We start from the raw sequence: 12,770 nt of genomic DNA, 5'->3' as shown, positions 1-12,770 counted from the left end.
CTCAGGTGATCCACCCACCTCGGCCTTCCAAAGTGCTGGGATTACAGGCATGAGCCACCGCGCCTGGCTGGGATACATGGTTTTAAATTCTACAGTAGGTACACATGGAGTTAGTAAGAGAGAGAGAAAAAAAGTTCAACCAGTTCTGCCTAATGAGATCAGGAACAAAACAAAAAGAGAACATGGCATTTCAGCTCCATCTTAAAGAAACAGAATTCACTAGATAGACAAGTGAGGGAAGGCATCCCGGACAGAGGGATAGGCATATACATGCACGCAGAAGTGTGAAGGAGCTTGTATTTTATGCAAAGGTTGGGGACAAATTGATGCAAAAGAAATAGTGAGGCTTGAACGCTATGCTGAGGTGGTATCCCTATTTTCAGTCAAAGGTGCTGTTCAGGCCGGATGTGGTGGCTCACGCCTGTAATCCCAGCACTTTGGGAGGCTGAGGCAGGCAGATCACTTGAGGTCAGGAGTTTGAGGCCAGCCTGGGCAACATGGTGAAACCCCGTCTCTACTAAAAATACAAAAATTAGCCGGGCTTGGTGGCTTGCTCCTGTAATCCCAGCTACTCTGGAGGCTGAGGCAGGAGAATCACTTGAACCCAGGAAGTGGAGGTTGCAGTGAGCCGAGATCATGCCATTGCACTCCAGCCTGGGCAACAGAGCAAGACACCATCTCAAAAACAAAAAAAAAGTGCTGTTCAAATACAGAAAGCATGATCAGATTTGGTCTTGGGGAATTAAACTCAGAACTGCATAGAAGAGACTGTGAAGGTGAGAGTGTAAAAGCCGTGCTACTCATAACAGAATTGTAGGTAGGAACATTAATTCTTAGAAGGATTTTCTCACCTTCATCGTTGAAAAGAGAACTAGCCATTGAGTAATGAGGAAGATACAGCAACCACAGATACTTAAGAGGTGAAATCAAGAAGGCTTGATGACTACATGTATATGTGGGTGACAAGGATGGTGGAAGAGATGGGGTGAAGCTGCCACTTCCATCATGTACAACTGGGCAATTTGGAGTAAAAGGAGAAGCAGGGGTGAGGTATAGCCATGTTAAGTGGGAAGTGATGGTTGGACATTTAGCTAGAAATACTGTCAAATGTTTAGGAATATGTGGTGCTGGATGTACTAATAATTGGCAGTTTCTTGTGGTACCTTCAGTCACTGAAGAACATTGAACAGTTTTCAGTAATGTTACCAGCTCTTCTTCATTGATTGAGGTCATGCCAAGAAGAAAAGCATAGAGGTGTTTATTGCATCGGGTACGGTAGGTCAAGTTCAGCTTGTTTGCAACTCATATTTACATCTTCTCCTTGCAGGGGATGGCCAGGTGGATTTTGATGAATTCATGACCATTCTTGGCCCCAAACTGGTGTCTTCAGAAGGTCGCGATGGTTTTCTTGGAAACACGATAGACAGCATATTCTGGCAGGTGAGTAAGAATTTTTTTTTTTCAGACTAAGTTTGACAGTAAATGTGTCTGAGACTAACTTTTGACTGAATTCTTGAGCTTCTGTTTGGCACGTGAAGATCTCCTCTGGGCTGAGCGACATATGTTCCCGAACAAAGAATCAAAACTACTACTTTTTTAGGGTTTGGAGGAGTGAAATATCTCCCCATTTTTTTCTCATAGCAATTTTTTTTTTGCATTTGGGAAAAATGAAATTATTCTACTGCACATTCACAAAAGTCTTTTTCCTGGGAACACTTCAGAGGGGCACACTGATATTATCTGAACCGGTTCTGCCTTTGACTCCAGTTCCGGGCTATCTTTGCTGAGAGAATGGCATGGTTGCCTGGTACATTTGGATCCCGTCAATATCCTTGCACTTAATGAGAGAGAATGGTTTTGTCTAAGAATGTGTATTCAGTGCTTCTCAATTAGATCCTGTTTCTATCTTGTAAAATCTCTTAGGAAATTCCAAACATCTAACATTGTAATTATTAAAGTATAATGAAATCATTTTTATATTAGTTCTCTACTCTTAAAATGTGACAATTATTTTATGATTATAAAATTTAGGGAGTGGGTTATCAATCATTATTTTAAAAAATTTGAATCACATAAGTTGTCTGTCAAATTAAATTAAATTACCAGTTAGACATGTAAAACGCCATTCAGACACAGCATGATTTTTCTTTTTTTTAATTTCTCAATACTGTTTTTTCCTTTCACCAAGAGATTTCTCTAACCTAGATAAGGGTTGCAGTTGGTGTGTCTTTCTAGTCTTATTCAGGTACCCATCTTGCATAGAACCAACAAGTATTTAGTGAGAACTTATGTACGCTATAATCTATCAGTGTTTGTGGGTTTTACAAAAGGCATTTAAGACTCAGACCTAGCTATTTCAGAATTTGGCTGGGGAAGCCAAATTTGGTGGCTCATGCCTGTAGTTCCAACGCTTTGGGAGGCCAAGACAGGAGGATCGCTTGAGGCCAGGAGTTCAAGACCAGCCTGGATAACATAGCGAGATCCCGTCTCTGCAAAAAATTTTTAAAATTAGCCAAATGTGATGGCGCATGCCTGTAGTCCCAGCTACTCTTGAGGCTGAGGCAGGAAGATTGCTTGAGCCCAGGAGTTCAAAGCTGCAATGAGCTATGATCACACCACTGCACTCTAGCGTGGGCAACAGAGCAAGACCCTGTCTCAAACAAACAAACAAAAATAATAATTTGGCTAGGGAAACACAATTAAGAGAGGGAAAGCAAACAAGTGATTAATTAGTATGATGGTCACTAGACTGTAACTTCTTGAAGCACAGGGCTTCAGAGTTGTAGCTCACTCTGTGCATGCTGTACACAGCAAGCCCTCAATAACTATTTGTTTCAATAGATGAATGGAAGGGCAAGAAAGGAGGAAAATACAGTCTTGAAGGGTCAGACAAGAATTTAGGGAATGTGACACTTGCTTTGAACCTTGAAATATGGCTGGAATTAAATGCAAAGAAAGAAAAGAGGGCATTTCAGGTCTGCCATGATGAGAGTTTGAAAAGGGGTTGACATGGGGAAGTCATTGACCATGACTAAGGTACCATTTGAAGGGCAAGACCTCAAGACCCACTGGCAGAATGGATTTAGGGCCTGAATAAAGAGAAGAGGTGAGGCTGACGCCAGAGTTCCCAACTTGCTGTTATTGGCAGGGGTCAGATCATGGAGCAACAGAGAAGTCTTGCGGGGTTGAATCCTCAGTTGGACATGCTGAGTGGAAGGTGAGGGTCAAGCAGCCAGGTAAAGGGAGGAAGTCTATGCACAGCTGAAATCAGTTGGGGCTGCAACAGCGGATTGAGATTCATGAGAGCTGGTGGGTAAAATTATAGGCAAGGATGAGCTCACCGTGGGAAGGTGCATATATGAGGATGAGCAGAGAGATGGGACCTGGTCCCAGAGGACATCCACGGTCAGGGGAGAGTGAGACAGGGACTCGTGAACCCCCCACTGCTGATAGGAAAACGCCATCTCCCTGAACTGATGTTAGGATCCGGAAGATCTCCAGGACCCTACTCACCATGCAAGGAGAATATTGCAGTGCTCATGGAACCTTCAGTTATGACTTGACACTTGTAAGGACCGATAGGTAGAGTCCCCTGGTGGAAATAAGAAATGACCCCAGAGTTCAGAAGATGAAGGAATATTGTTTCCCATCTGGCCATCTTTTGACCCATGGAGGTCCATTCTGATGGGCCTTGGCGAGTTGCTTCTCCCCTGGGTGTTTCTCCTTCTTCTTTCTCTCTTTCTCCGTCTATTCTCCTGAATGCCTTTTTGCTTGTTTGTTTTTTGTGTATTTTAGAGACAGGGTTTCATTCCATCACCCAGCCTGGAGTGTAGTGATGCAACCATAGCTCACTGCAGCCTTGAACTCCTGGACTCAAGTAATCCTCCCACTTCAGCCTTCCAAGTGGCTGGGACCACAGGTGCAAGCCACCATACCCTGCTATTTTTTTGTGTGTTTTTTGGTAGAGATGGCGTCTTGCTATGTTGCCCAGGCTGGTCTCAAACTCCTAGCCTCAAGCAATCTTCCTGCCTTGGCCTCCTAAAGTGCTGAGTTTACAGGAGTGAGCCATGGCACCTGAGCCCCTGAATGCTTCCTACTCTTTACCTCCATCCTTAGGGCCCACTCCAGCCTAGGAGAATGTTCCAAGGCCTTGTAAGCTCTAAGCATTCTTCTTTCTGGCCCTCATCTGGGTGAGAAGGAGCTATGGCTACTTAATCTACACTCCTGCCTCCTCAGTCTTCCAGGTTCATCACAGTAAAGCATGTACACTGCAAGGAAATATTTCTCTTACAGTATGTGGACTGCCTGTAGCTTAATTCAGACATGCTATAATGCTCACAAAGTCTCCATGTTTTTGTCTTACTTAAGATTTTCTTCCACACTCAGGGTGAAAAGATAGGCTGGAGAAAGGAGGGAAAATTCCATCTTGAAATATTTAAATCAGTGCTGGAAGGCACAGACTTCGTGGCTGTGGCTTTCGTCTCCTGCTAGTGCTCACCCAGCTCAGAATTTTACGACTAGCAAGCAAGAACAAAAACATCCATCAATTCTCAGTAATCAGCCTCCCCTTCTTCCCTCTGCGACTGCCTGCCCCTTCAGAGACAGCGTGAAAAAATGGTACTTAAAACTTCTACAGCATTGGCTTGTTTCTGGAAAAGAGTTCAGGTTCCCAGTGCTTGAGTGGTTTTTCAGGTTTAGAAGAAAGCTGAGTGTGTGCATGTGTGTGTGTGCACATATATATACATGTGTGTGTTTCCTTCCTTGAAGTGATTGAAGATAATATAAAAAAAAAGAAGCAGGTTGCTTTCCCAACACAGTGAGACCTTGTCTGTAAAGCAAATGGAAAAATTAGCTGGGCATGGTGGTGTGCACCTGTAGTCCTAGCTACTCTGGAGCTGAGGCAGGAGGATTGCTTGAGGCCAGGAGTTTGAGGCTGCAGTGAGCTGTGATTGTGCCACTGCACTCCATCCTGGGTGACAAGAGTGAGACCCTGTCTCAAAAAATAAAATAAAAATAAAAAATAAGAAAAGTAGCTTTTCACCTCCAGATATCCAGGCAGAAGATATTGATCTTAGGAGGTACTGATATCCTTGAAAGAAGACCATCCTACTTAAGAGACTCTAGCAAGGCTTCCCATCAGTGACATAGTCAGTTTTCCGTGGAAACAGATCTGAGACTACTTCTAGAAGGGTCTATATCTGTGATCTTTGGCTGCATAATACATTACACCAAAATCTAGGGCCAGAAAACAACACTAAATATTTTCTATCTCACTTAGTTTCTGTGGGTTGGGAATTTGAAAGCTGGCTAAGCTGGGTGGTTCTAGCTCAGGGTCTCTAATCCAGTTGAAGCCAAGATGCTGGCTGGAGCTGTGACCCGCCTTGGGCTTGACTGGACTGGAAGATGTGCTTCCTGGTGGCTCACTCACCTGGCTGGCAAGGTGACGCTGGTGGTTGACGGGAGCCCTCAGGTCCCTACTGCACAGACCTTGCCACAATGCTGCTTGAGTGTACTCCTGACATGGCAGCCAGTTTCCCTCAAAGCCAGTGATCCAGGACAGTGCTAGGCAAGAGCAGTGATATCTTTTATTCCCTAGCTATCAAGTTGGACACCATCATTTCTACAATATTCTCTTGGTTACACAGGTCATCCCTATTAAGTGTGGGAGAGAACAGCCTCCCGGTGAATGCCAGGAGGCAGGAGCCATTGTGGATCGCTTGGGAGGCTAGCTTCCATAAAGGGTAAAGATTCTGTCATTGGACTTCAACTTCTGATCTGACATTGTTGCCCCAAGCCTTCCGTTCTCCCCAGGCTTAGGTTTCTTCCTACCTTAGAGGAAACCTATAACCAAAGCTATTCTCTGTATCACTGAGAAGCAATCCTATCAAACACTAGGTGCCTTTTCCTAATAAAATCCTTTTTCCAGGCCAGACAGGGTGGCTTATGCCTGTAATCCCAGCACTTAGGGAGGCCGAGATGGGTGGATCACTTGAGGCCGGGAGTTTGAGACCAGCCTGGCCAACATGGTGAAACCTCATCTCTACTGAAAAAAAATACAAAAAAAAAAAATTAGCTGGATATGGTGGTAATCGCCTGTAATCCTAGCTACTCAGGAGGCTGAAGCATGAGAATCATCTGTTCCTGGGAGGTGGAGGTTGCAGTGAGCTGAGATCGAGCCACTGCACTCCAGCCTGGGTGACAGAGCAAGACCCTATCTCAAAAATAAATAAACAAATAAATAAAATAATTTTTTTCCAGTGCTTTCCTTACTGGTGTTCTAGCCTATACTGCCAAGGGTAGAATAAAATCAAATGGGATTCAGCAAAAACAGCTATTTATTGGTTGTCACTAGTTGCAAAAGTTATGAGCCCCTGGCTCTTTGCAGGAAATTGGTTATCAGTGAAGGGGGAATATAGTTGGCTACAAATGCGGCTTCCTTTCTGGGGAGGATGGTCTGAGAGTCACGCCCCAGGGTCTCCAGTCCTCCCGGCACACGCTCAGCCCTCTGGGTGTGAGACTCTTGGCAGCCAGTTCAGAACCGCTTTCCTATGCATAACTTGTAAAGCTGTGATTGTGTTCTTAGTCTTCGTTCATCAAGCTTCTGTGTGTTTGCTGTTACTGCAGTGATATATTTGCTGAGGAAATGTGAAACTGTTTGGAGTCAGCCTTAGGATATGGTATATGGGAATGGCAGAGAGGAGAAGAGGGAAGGAAGGGACTGAGCAGGGCTGAGACTCGGGACTGGGGGGTAGCCTTCCTGCTCAATGCTGCAGGTTAATTGCAACTGCCAAGAAGTCAAGCACGGTCCTCAGGGTCCCTGCTTTTCCACCATTTGTTTACACCACACATCATGTGCCTACTTGTATTGAAGAATAAGAGGCTTATGATACAGTAGATGTCCCCAAGTGGCAGAGGAAAGAGCCCTGCTATTTTATCATGGTGTTTGCCTGAATTCACCCCAGCAGCCTTTTTCATTTTCTCCTCCTTGACCTCAAGCCCTGTGCAACAGTGTTCTGCCGTGAGTTTGCAGACAGCAAGCTATAGTGAGCATACATGAAAGGATCGTAGGAGATTAAACAGGTCTGCCGGTCCCAGGGGCCAGCCAACACTTCTCTTAACCTCTTTTCCCTCTGAAGAAACAGAGAAATGAGTCCCGCGCTTGGCGAGGAGAGCTGAGCTGTTTCTGTGTCTTACTTTTGCCACCGTGAGGTTCAAGAATACCTCGGCCAGAGTGATGCCGAAAACATCTCATGTAGAACTGGGTTCCTTTGCTCACATTTTTATCTTATTCACAATCAAACCTTATTCATGAAGACTTCACTAATTTAGACTTTCTGTTTTAAGAAATGAAATACTCATAGTTTGTGAGCAAATAGATCTGCTCATTGGATGGTGCTGGTCGTGTTGGAATGAGTCCGGGGCTAAAGGTTGGGAGACAAGAAGCCTGTAATAGCTCCCTGGTTTTTTTGCATGCTCAGGACTTTTGGGCAATACTCCCGAGCACACATGAAGTCCAGGGAGCCATTCTGCAAGCTGGTCTTTAGAATAGCTTGTTTATCCCCCTGCTGTGTGCAATGTGCAAGACATTGTAAATTACCGTAGCTTGAAAGTGCATAGGGCACTCGTTCCCCAATTTGGTTGGGATCAAAGTCTGTTTGCCACGCTGACTTGCTTTGCCTCTCCCTGGTTGTCAATCATAGGTCTGCTGCTGTCCAATCCTCACTCATCTGGTGGGAGAATATGCAGCAGGTGCAGTAAAATACCTACATCTACTCCCCAGAAACCTTTCCGGAAAGGCTTTACCTTTTGTCTCTCCATCCCAGTTCTGGCTGTGGTCTCGTGTCTCCTGTGGCTTTCCATTTCTGCTTTGGTCCTGGACTCTTTTTTTTTTTAATTTTTGAGACAGAGTCTCTCTCTCTTGCCCAGGCAGGAGTGCAGTTGCATCATCTTGGCTCACTGCAGCCTCCACCTCCCAGGTTCAAGTGATTCTCATTCTTCAGCCACCCAAGTAGCTGGGACTACTGGTGTGTGCCACCATACCCAGCTTTTTATTTTTTATTTTTTATTTATTTTTAGTAAACACGGGGTTTTGCCACTTTGGCCAGGCTGATCTTGAGCTCCTGGCCTCAAGTGATCCACTCACCTCGGCCTCCCAAAGTGTTGGGATTACAGGCATGAGCCACCGTGCCCGGCCTGGTCTAGGAATCTTGATCTCTGTCTCAGGTCCTGATGCAAAACCTAGTTCTTCCCAGCCCAGGCCCAGGCTTTTGTCTGGGACATTTTATAAGCTGGTCCCAGGGTGATGGCAGAGATGGGCAGGTGGTTTGGTTTTAAAATTATTGACTTTAGGCCTGGCACAGTGGCTCATACCTATAATCCCAGCACTTTAGGAGGCCAAAGCAGGAGTTTAAGAGCAGCCTAGGCAATGAGTGACATGCTTTCTTTACAAAAATTTAAAAATTAGCCAGGCATGGTGGTACATACCTGTAATTCTATCTACTCGGGAGGCTGAGGCAGGAGGATTGCCTGAGCCCAGGAGGTTGAGGCTGCAGTGAGCTATAATCATGCCACTGCACTCTTGCCTGGTCAACAGAGGGAGATTCTGTCTCAAAAAATAATAATAATAATAAAATAAATAAAATTCTTGACCCATGGACAGTTGAGAGCATTTGCATTTCATGGTTGTGACATGTGAAGGAAATATTACATACAAAAAGCTACAATACAATGTGACTGCAAATCTGTTATGCATAAAAAGACTGGAAGGAAATATATTCAACCATTGACAGTGACTTTTTTTTTTTTTTTTTGAGACGGAGTCTCACTCTGTTGCCCAGGCTGGAGTGCAGGGGCGCAATCTCAGCTCACTGCCACCTCCACCTCCCGGGTTCAAGCAATTCTCCTGCCTCGGCCTCCCAAGTAGCTGGGATTACAGACGCCCACCACCATGCCCAGCTAATTTTTGTGTTTTTATTAGAGACGGGGTTTCACCATGTTGGCCAGGCTGGTCTGGAACTCCTGACCTCAGGTGATCTGCCGGCCTCAGCCTCCCAAAGTGCTGGGATTACAGGTGTGAGCCACCGTGCCTGGCCTGTCTTCCATTCTTAATCATCTAATGGAACCTTAATAGTTTTCAGCAGTGATGTCTATATCAAGGTCTGCTAGACTGACAGCAAACCTTCAATCCCTACAGGGATCTTACCAAGTGTGGAAAAATGGAATATGGGAAGCATTCCTGTCAACAGTGGTTCTCAAAGTGTGGTTCCTGGACCAGCAGCATTAGTAATACCTGGAACTTGTTAGAAATGGGAATTCTGGCCCGGCACGTGACTCACACCTATAATCCCAGCACTTTAGGAGGCAGAGATGGGAAGTTCTCTTGAGCACAGGGGTTCAAGACCAGTATGGGCAACATAGCAAAACCCCATCCCTAGAAATAATAATTTAAAAAATTAGCCTGGCGTGGTGGCACATGCTTGTAGTCTCAGTTATTCTGGAGGCCGAGGTGAGGACATCGCCGGAATCCAGGCAGTTGAGGCTGCAGTGAGCCGTGATTGCACCACTTCACTCCAGCCTGGGCGACAGAGTGAGACCCTGTCTCAAAAAAGAAAAAGAAAAAGAAATGCAAACTCCTGGGCCCCACCTATGGAATCGAATATTCAATACTGACCTATTGAATCTGAAACTCCAGGCCTGTGGCCCAGCAGTCTGTTCCCATTAGCCCTCTGGGTGACGTCGACACTGGCTTGAGTTTGAGAGCCACTTAATTACAGAATTTTAATGAGCTTGACATTTGGGACAAGGCAGCGAGTTAGGTTTACTGATCTGGTTCTGATCCTGGCTTCCTTCCGGGCTTGGTAATTTGGGTTTTTCTTTTAGTTATCCTTATTCATAAGTGTAATTGATCTTTAGTCTATTTAACACTATTGTTTTAAACTGTTTTGAAAAGGTGGAGAAATTACCTATCAATATGTAGCTAATTTCTAAGTAGGAAATAATTTTCTAAGCACTGGAGGCAATGGAACAATCAAATAATACTACTAATTTATACTATTAAATTATAAGAATATTTAAAAAGCTAACAAAGGCTGGACGCAGTGTCTCACGCCTGTAATCCCAGCACTTTGGGAGGCTGAGGCGGAGGATCGCTTCAGCCCAGGAGTTTGAGACCAGCCTGGGTAACAAAGCAAGATCCTGACTCTACAAACAAATACAAAAATTAGCCAGACATGGTGGTACATGCCTGTAGTCCCAGGTACTGGGGAGTCTGAGGTGGGAGGATCAATTTAGCCTGGGAGGTCGAGGCTGCAGGGAGCTATGATCATGCCACTGCACTCCAGCCTAGACAACAGAGCGAGACCCTGTCTCAAAAAGCAAACAAACAAAAAAGCTAGCAAACTGGCAAAAATATGGCAATTTATAGAATAAAGCACATGTACAGAACATTTGTAAAGCTATGTGAAACCTCTTGACAATAAATGGGATAAAGAGCAATAGACAACTGATAGACATTGGAAATAAACATTAAAACAGCTCGACCTCACCGGAAATCTTAGAAATGTTAATTAAAATATGGATTGGTTAACAGTTGTCTTCTCAGAATGGAAAATAAAACATGTAATACTCAAAGTTGTCAAGAGCAAGATAAAATAGGCAAACTCGGCTGGGTGCAGTAGCTTACGCCTGTAATCCCAGCGCTTTGGGAAGCTGAGGTGGGTGGATCACCTGAGGTCAGGAGTTTGAGACCAGCCTGGCCAACATGGTGAAACCCTGTCTCTACTAAAAATACAAAAATTAGCTGGGCGTGGTGGCACACATCTGTAGTCCCAGCTACCTGGGAGGCTGAGACAGGGGAATCACTGGAGCCCAGGGGGCGGAGGCTGCAGTGAGCCGAGACCAAGCCACTGCACTCCAGCCTGGGCGACAGAGTGAAACTCCATCTAAAAAAAAAAAAGGGCCAACTCATATAACACTGATAGAAATGTGAATAGAAAGAAATATATTTACAATTTCTTTGTAGAAATGTAAATCTGTAAATTGTACAACTTTTCAGAAAACTATTTGGTGATACTTAGCCATAATTTTTAAAGCCCTATAATTTAAAATATGTTCAAACCCTGTGATTTAAAATAATTCTACATTTAGTAATTCTACATTTAGTAATCTATCATATAAAATCAGTGAGAGATGTAGGAAAATGCAATTATAAAGATAAATATTATATAATTATTAGAAATAATATTTTCACTTTATACTAAATGGAAAAGCCAAGATAGAGATGGAATTTACAGTATAATTACATTACCATCCTACATCTATTATATGCCCATTTATATTCATCTATTATGCATCCATTTATAGTCAGAGAGAGAAAAAAATGGAAAAAATTCTGATTGTACTTATTTTGAATGGCACAAAAATGAATGTAATTTTTTCTTTATACTTGTTTGTATTAGGCTATATGGTCTATTCTGTTATTATTCAGTAAAGTTAACAAAGTCTCAAATTAGTCTGGGCGTGGTAGCTCATGTCTGTAATTCCAACACTTTGGGAGGCTGAGGCAGGAGGATCACTTGAGCCCAGGAGTTTGACAGGAGCCTAGGCGACATGGTGAGACTCGGTCTCTACCAAAAATCAAAAAATTAGCTGGGTGTGGTGACATGCACCTGTGGTCCCAACTACTGGGGAGGTTGAGGCAGGAGGATCACTTGTGCCCAGGGGGTTGAGGCTGCAGTGAGCCATGATCGCGTCACTGCACTCCAGCCTGGGTGATAGCCAGATCCTGTCTCAAAAAAAAAAAAAAAAAAAATCTCAAATTAGCAAAATTACGTTATCCAACAATTGTTTTCAGTGGCAAAAACAAAAAGGGGAAAAGTGATAGGAATTTAAAGCATTTCTAGTTCACATGCCCATGGTTATGGTAAACAGAGCACAAAGTTGATATGAGAGTATAAAAGCCCACTGGGCATGGTGGCTCACGCCTGTAATCCCAGTACTTTGGGAGGCCGAGGCAGGTGGATCACCTGAGGTCAGGAGTTAGAGACCAGCCTGACCAATATGGTGAAACCGCGTCTCTACTAAAAATACAAAAAAATTAGCCAGGCGTGGTGGCATGCACCTGTAATCCCAGCAACTCAGGAGGCTGAGACAGGAGAATCACCTGAACCCAGGAGGCGGAGGTTACAGTGAGCCGAGATCACGCCCTTGCACTCCAGCCTGGGTGATGGAGCGGGACTCTGTCTCAAAATCAATCAATCAATCAATCAATAAAGCCTAAAATCAAAATTAATGCAGCTGCCAGCTGCCAGGAGGAAAAGAACTCACTGGAGACCACTGAGTGGCAGCTGTCACCCAAAGCCGCTGTATGACCCTCTGCTGCAGAGGCTGCAGGAGGCCCAAGGCAGGACTGTCACAGATGCTGCTCTCCACATACCAGCCTTATGTCCAGTTAATATGCTGAAAACTCATATTTTGGGAAGAAGTCTGAAATGATTTTATGATCACAAAAAAATAAATTGATTGAATGTAATTTTAGTTCTGTTTTGTTTTTTGAGACAGAGTCTCGCTCTGTTGCCAGGCTGGAGTGCAGTGGCTTGATCTCAGCTCACTGCAGACTCTGCCTCCTGGGTCAAGTGATTCTCCTGCCTCAGCCTGCTGAGTAGCTGGGACTACAGGTGCCTACCACCACACCCAGCTAATTTTTATATTTTTAGTAGAAATGGGATTTCACCATGTTGGCCAGGATGGTCTCGATCTCTTGACCTCGTGAT

The 12,770-nt window shown here is 44.3% G+C and overlaps 1 protein-coding gene across 7 annotated transcripts in view; it reads left to right on the top strand.

Moving 5' to 3' along the window:
- CALN1 (calneuron 1) overlaps positions 1–12,770 on the top strand; it is a 668,056-nt gene that overhangs the window by 422,488 nt on the left and 232,798 nt on the right. For 6 of the 7 annotated variants that reach the window (XM_054495063.2, XM_054495061.2, XM_054495064.2 and 3 more), the window contains one exon: positions 1,328–1,440. In XM_054495063.2, the coding sequence (XP_054351038.1) occupies positions 1,328–1,440 (113 nt within the window). Of the gene's footprint in view, positions 1–1,327; positions 1,441–4,386; positions 6,046–12,770 lie in introns of those variants that run through there. The other variant, XM_054495062.1, reaches the window with a different exon arrangement.

The sequence above is a fragment of the Pongo pygmaeus genome, chromosome 6, assembly GCF_028885625.2.
Source record: "Pongo pygmaeus isolate AG05252 chromosome 6, NHGRI_mPonPyg2-v2.0_pri, whole genome shotgun sequence".
NCBI lineage: Eukaryota > Metazoa > Chordata > Mammalia > Primates > Hominidae > Pongo > Pongo pygmaeus.
The sequence above is the reverse complement of the archived record's forward strand: the minus strand, read 5'-3'. Positions and strand labels throughout refer to the sequence as shown.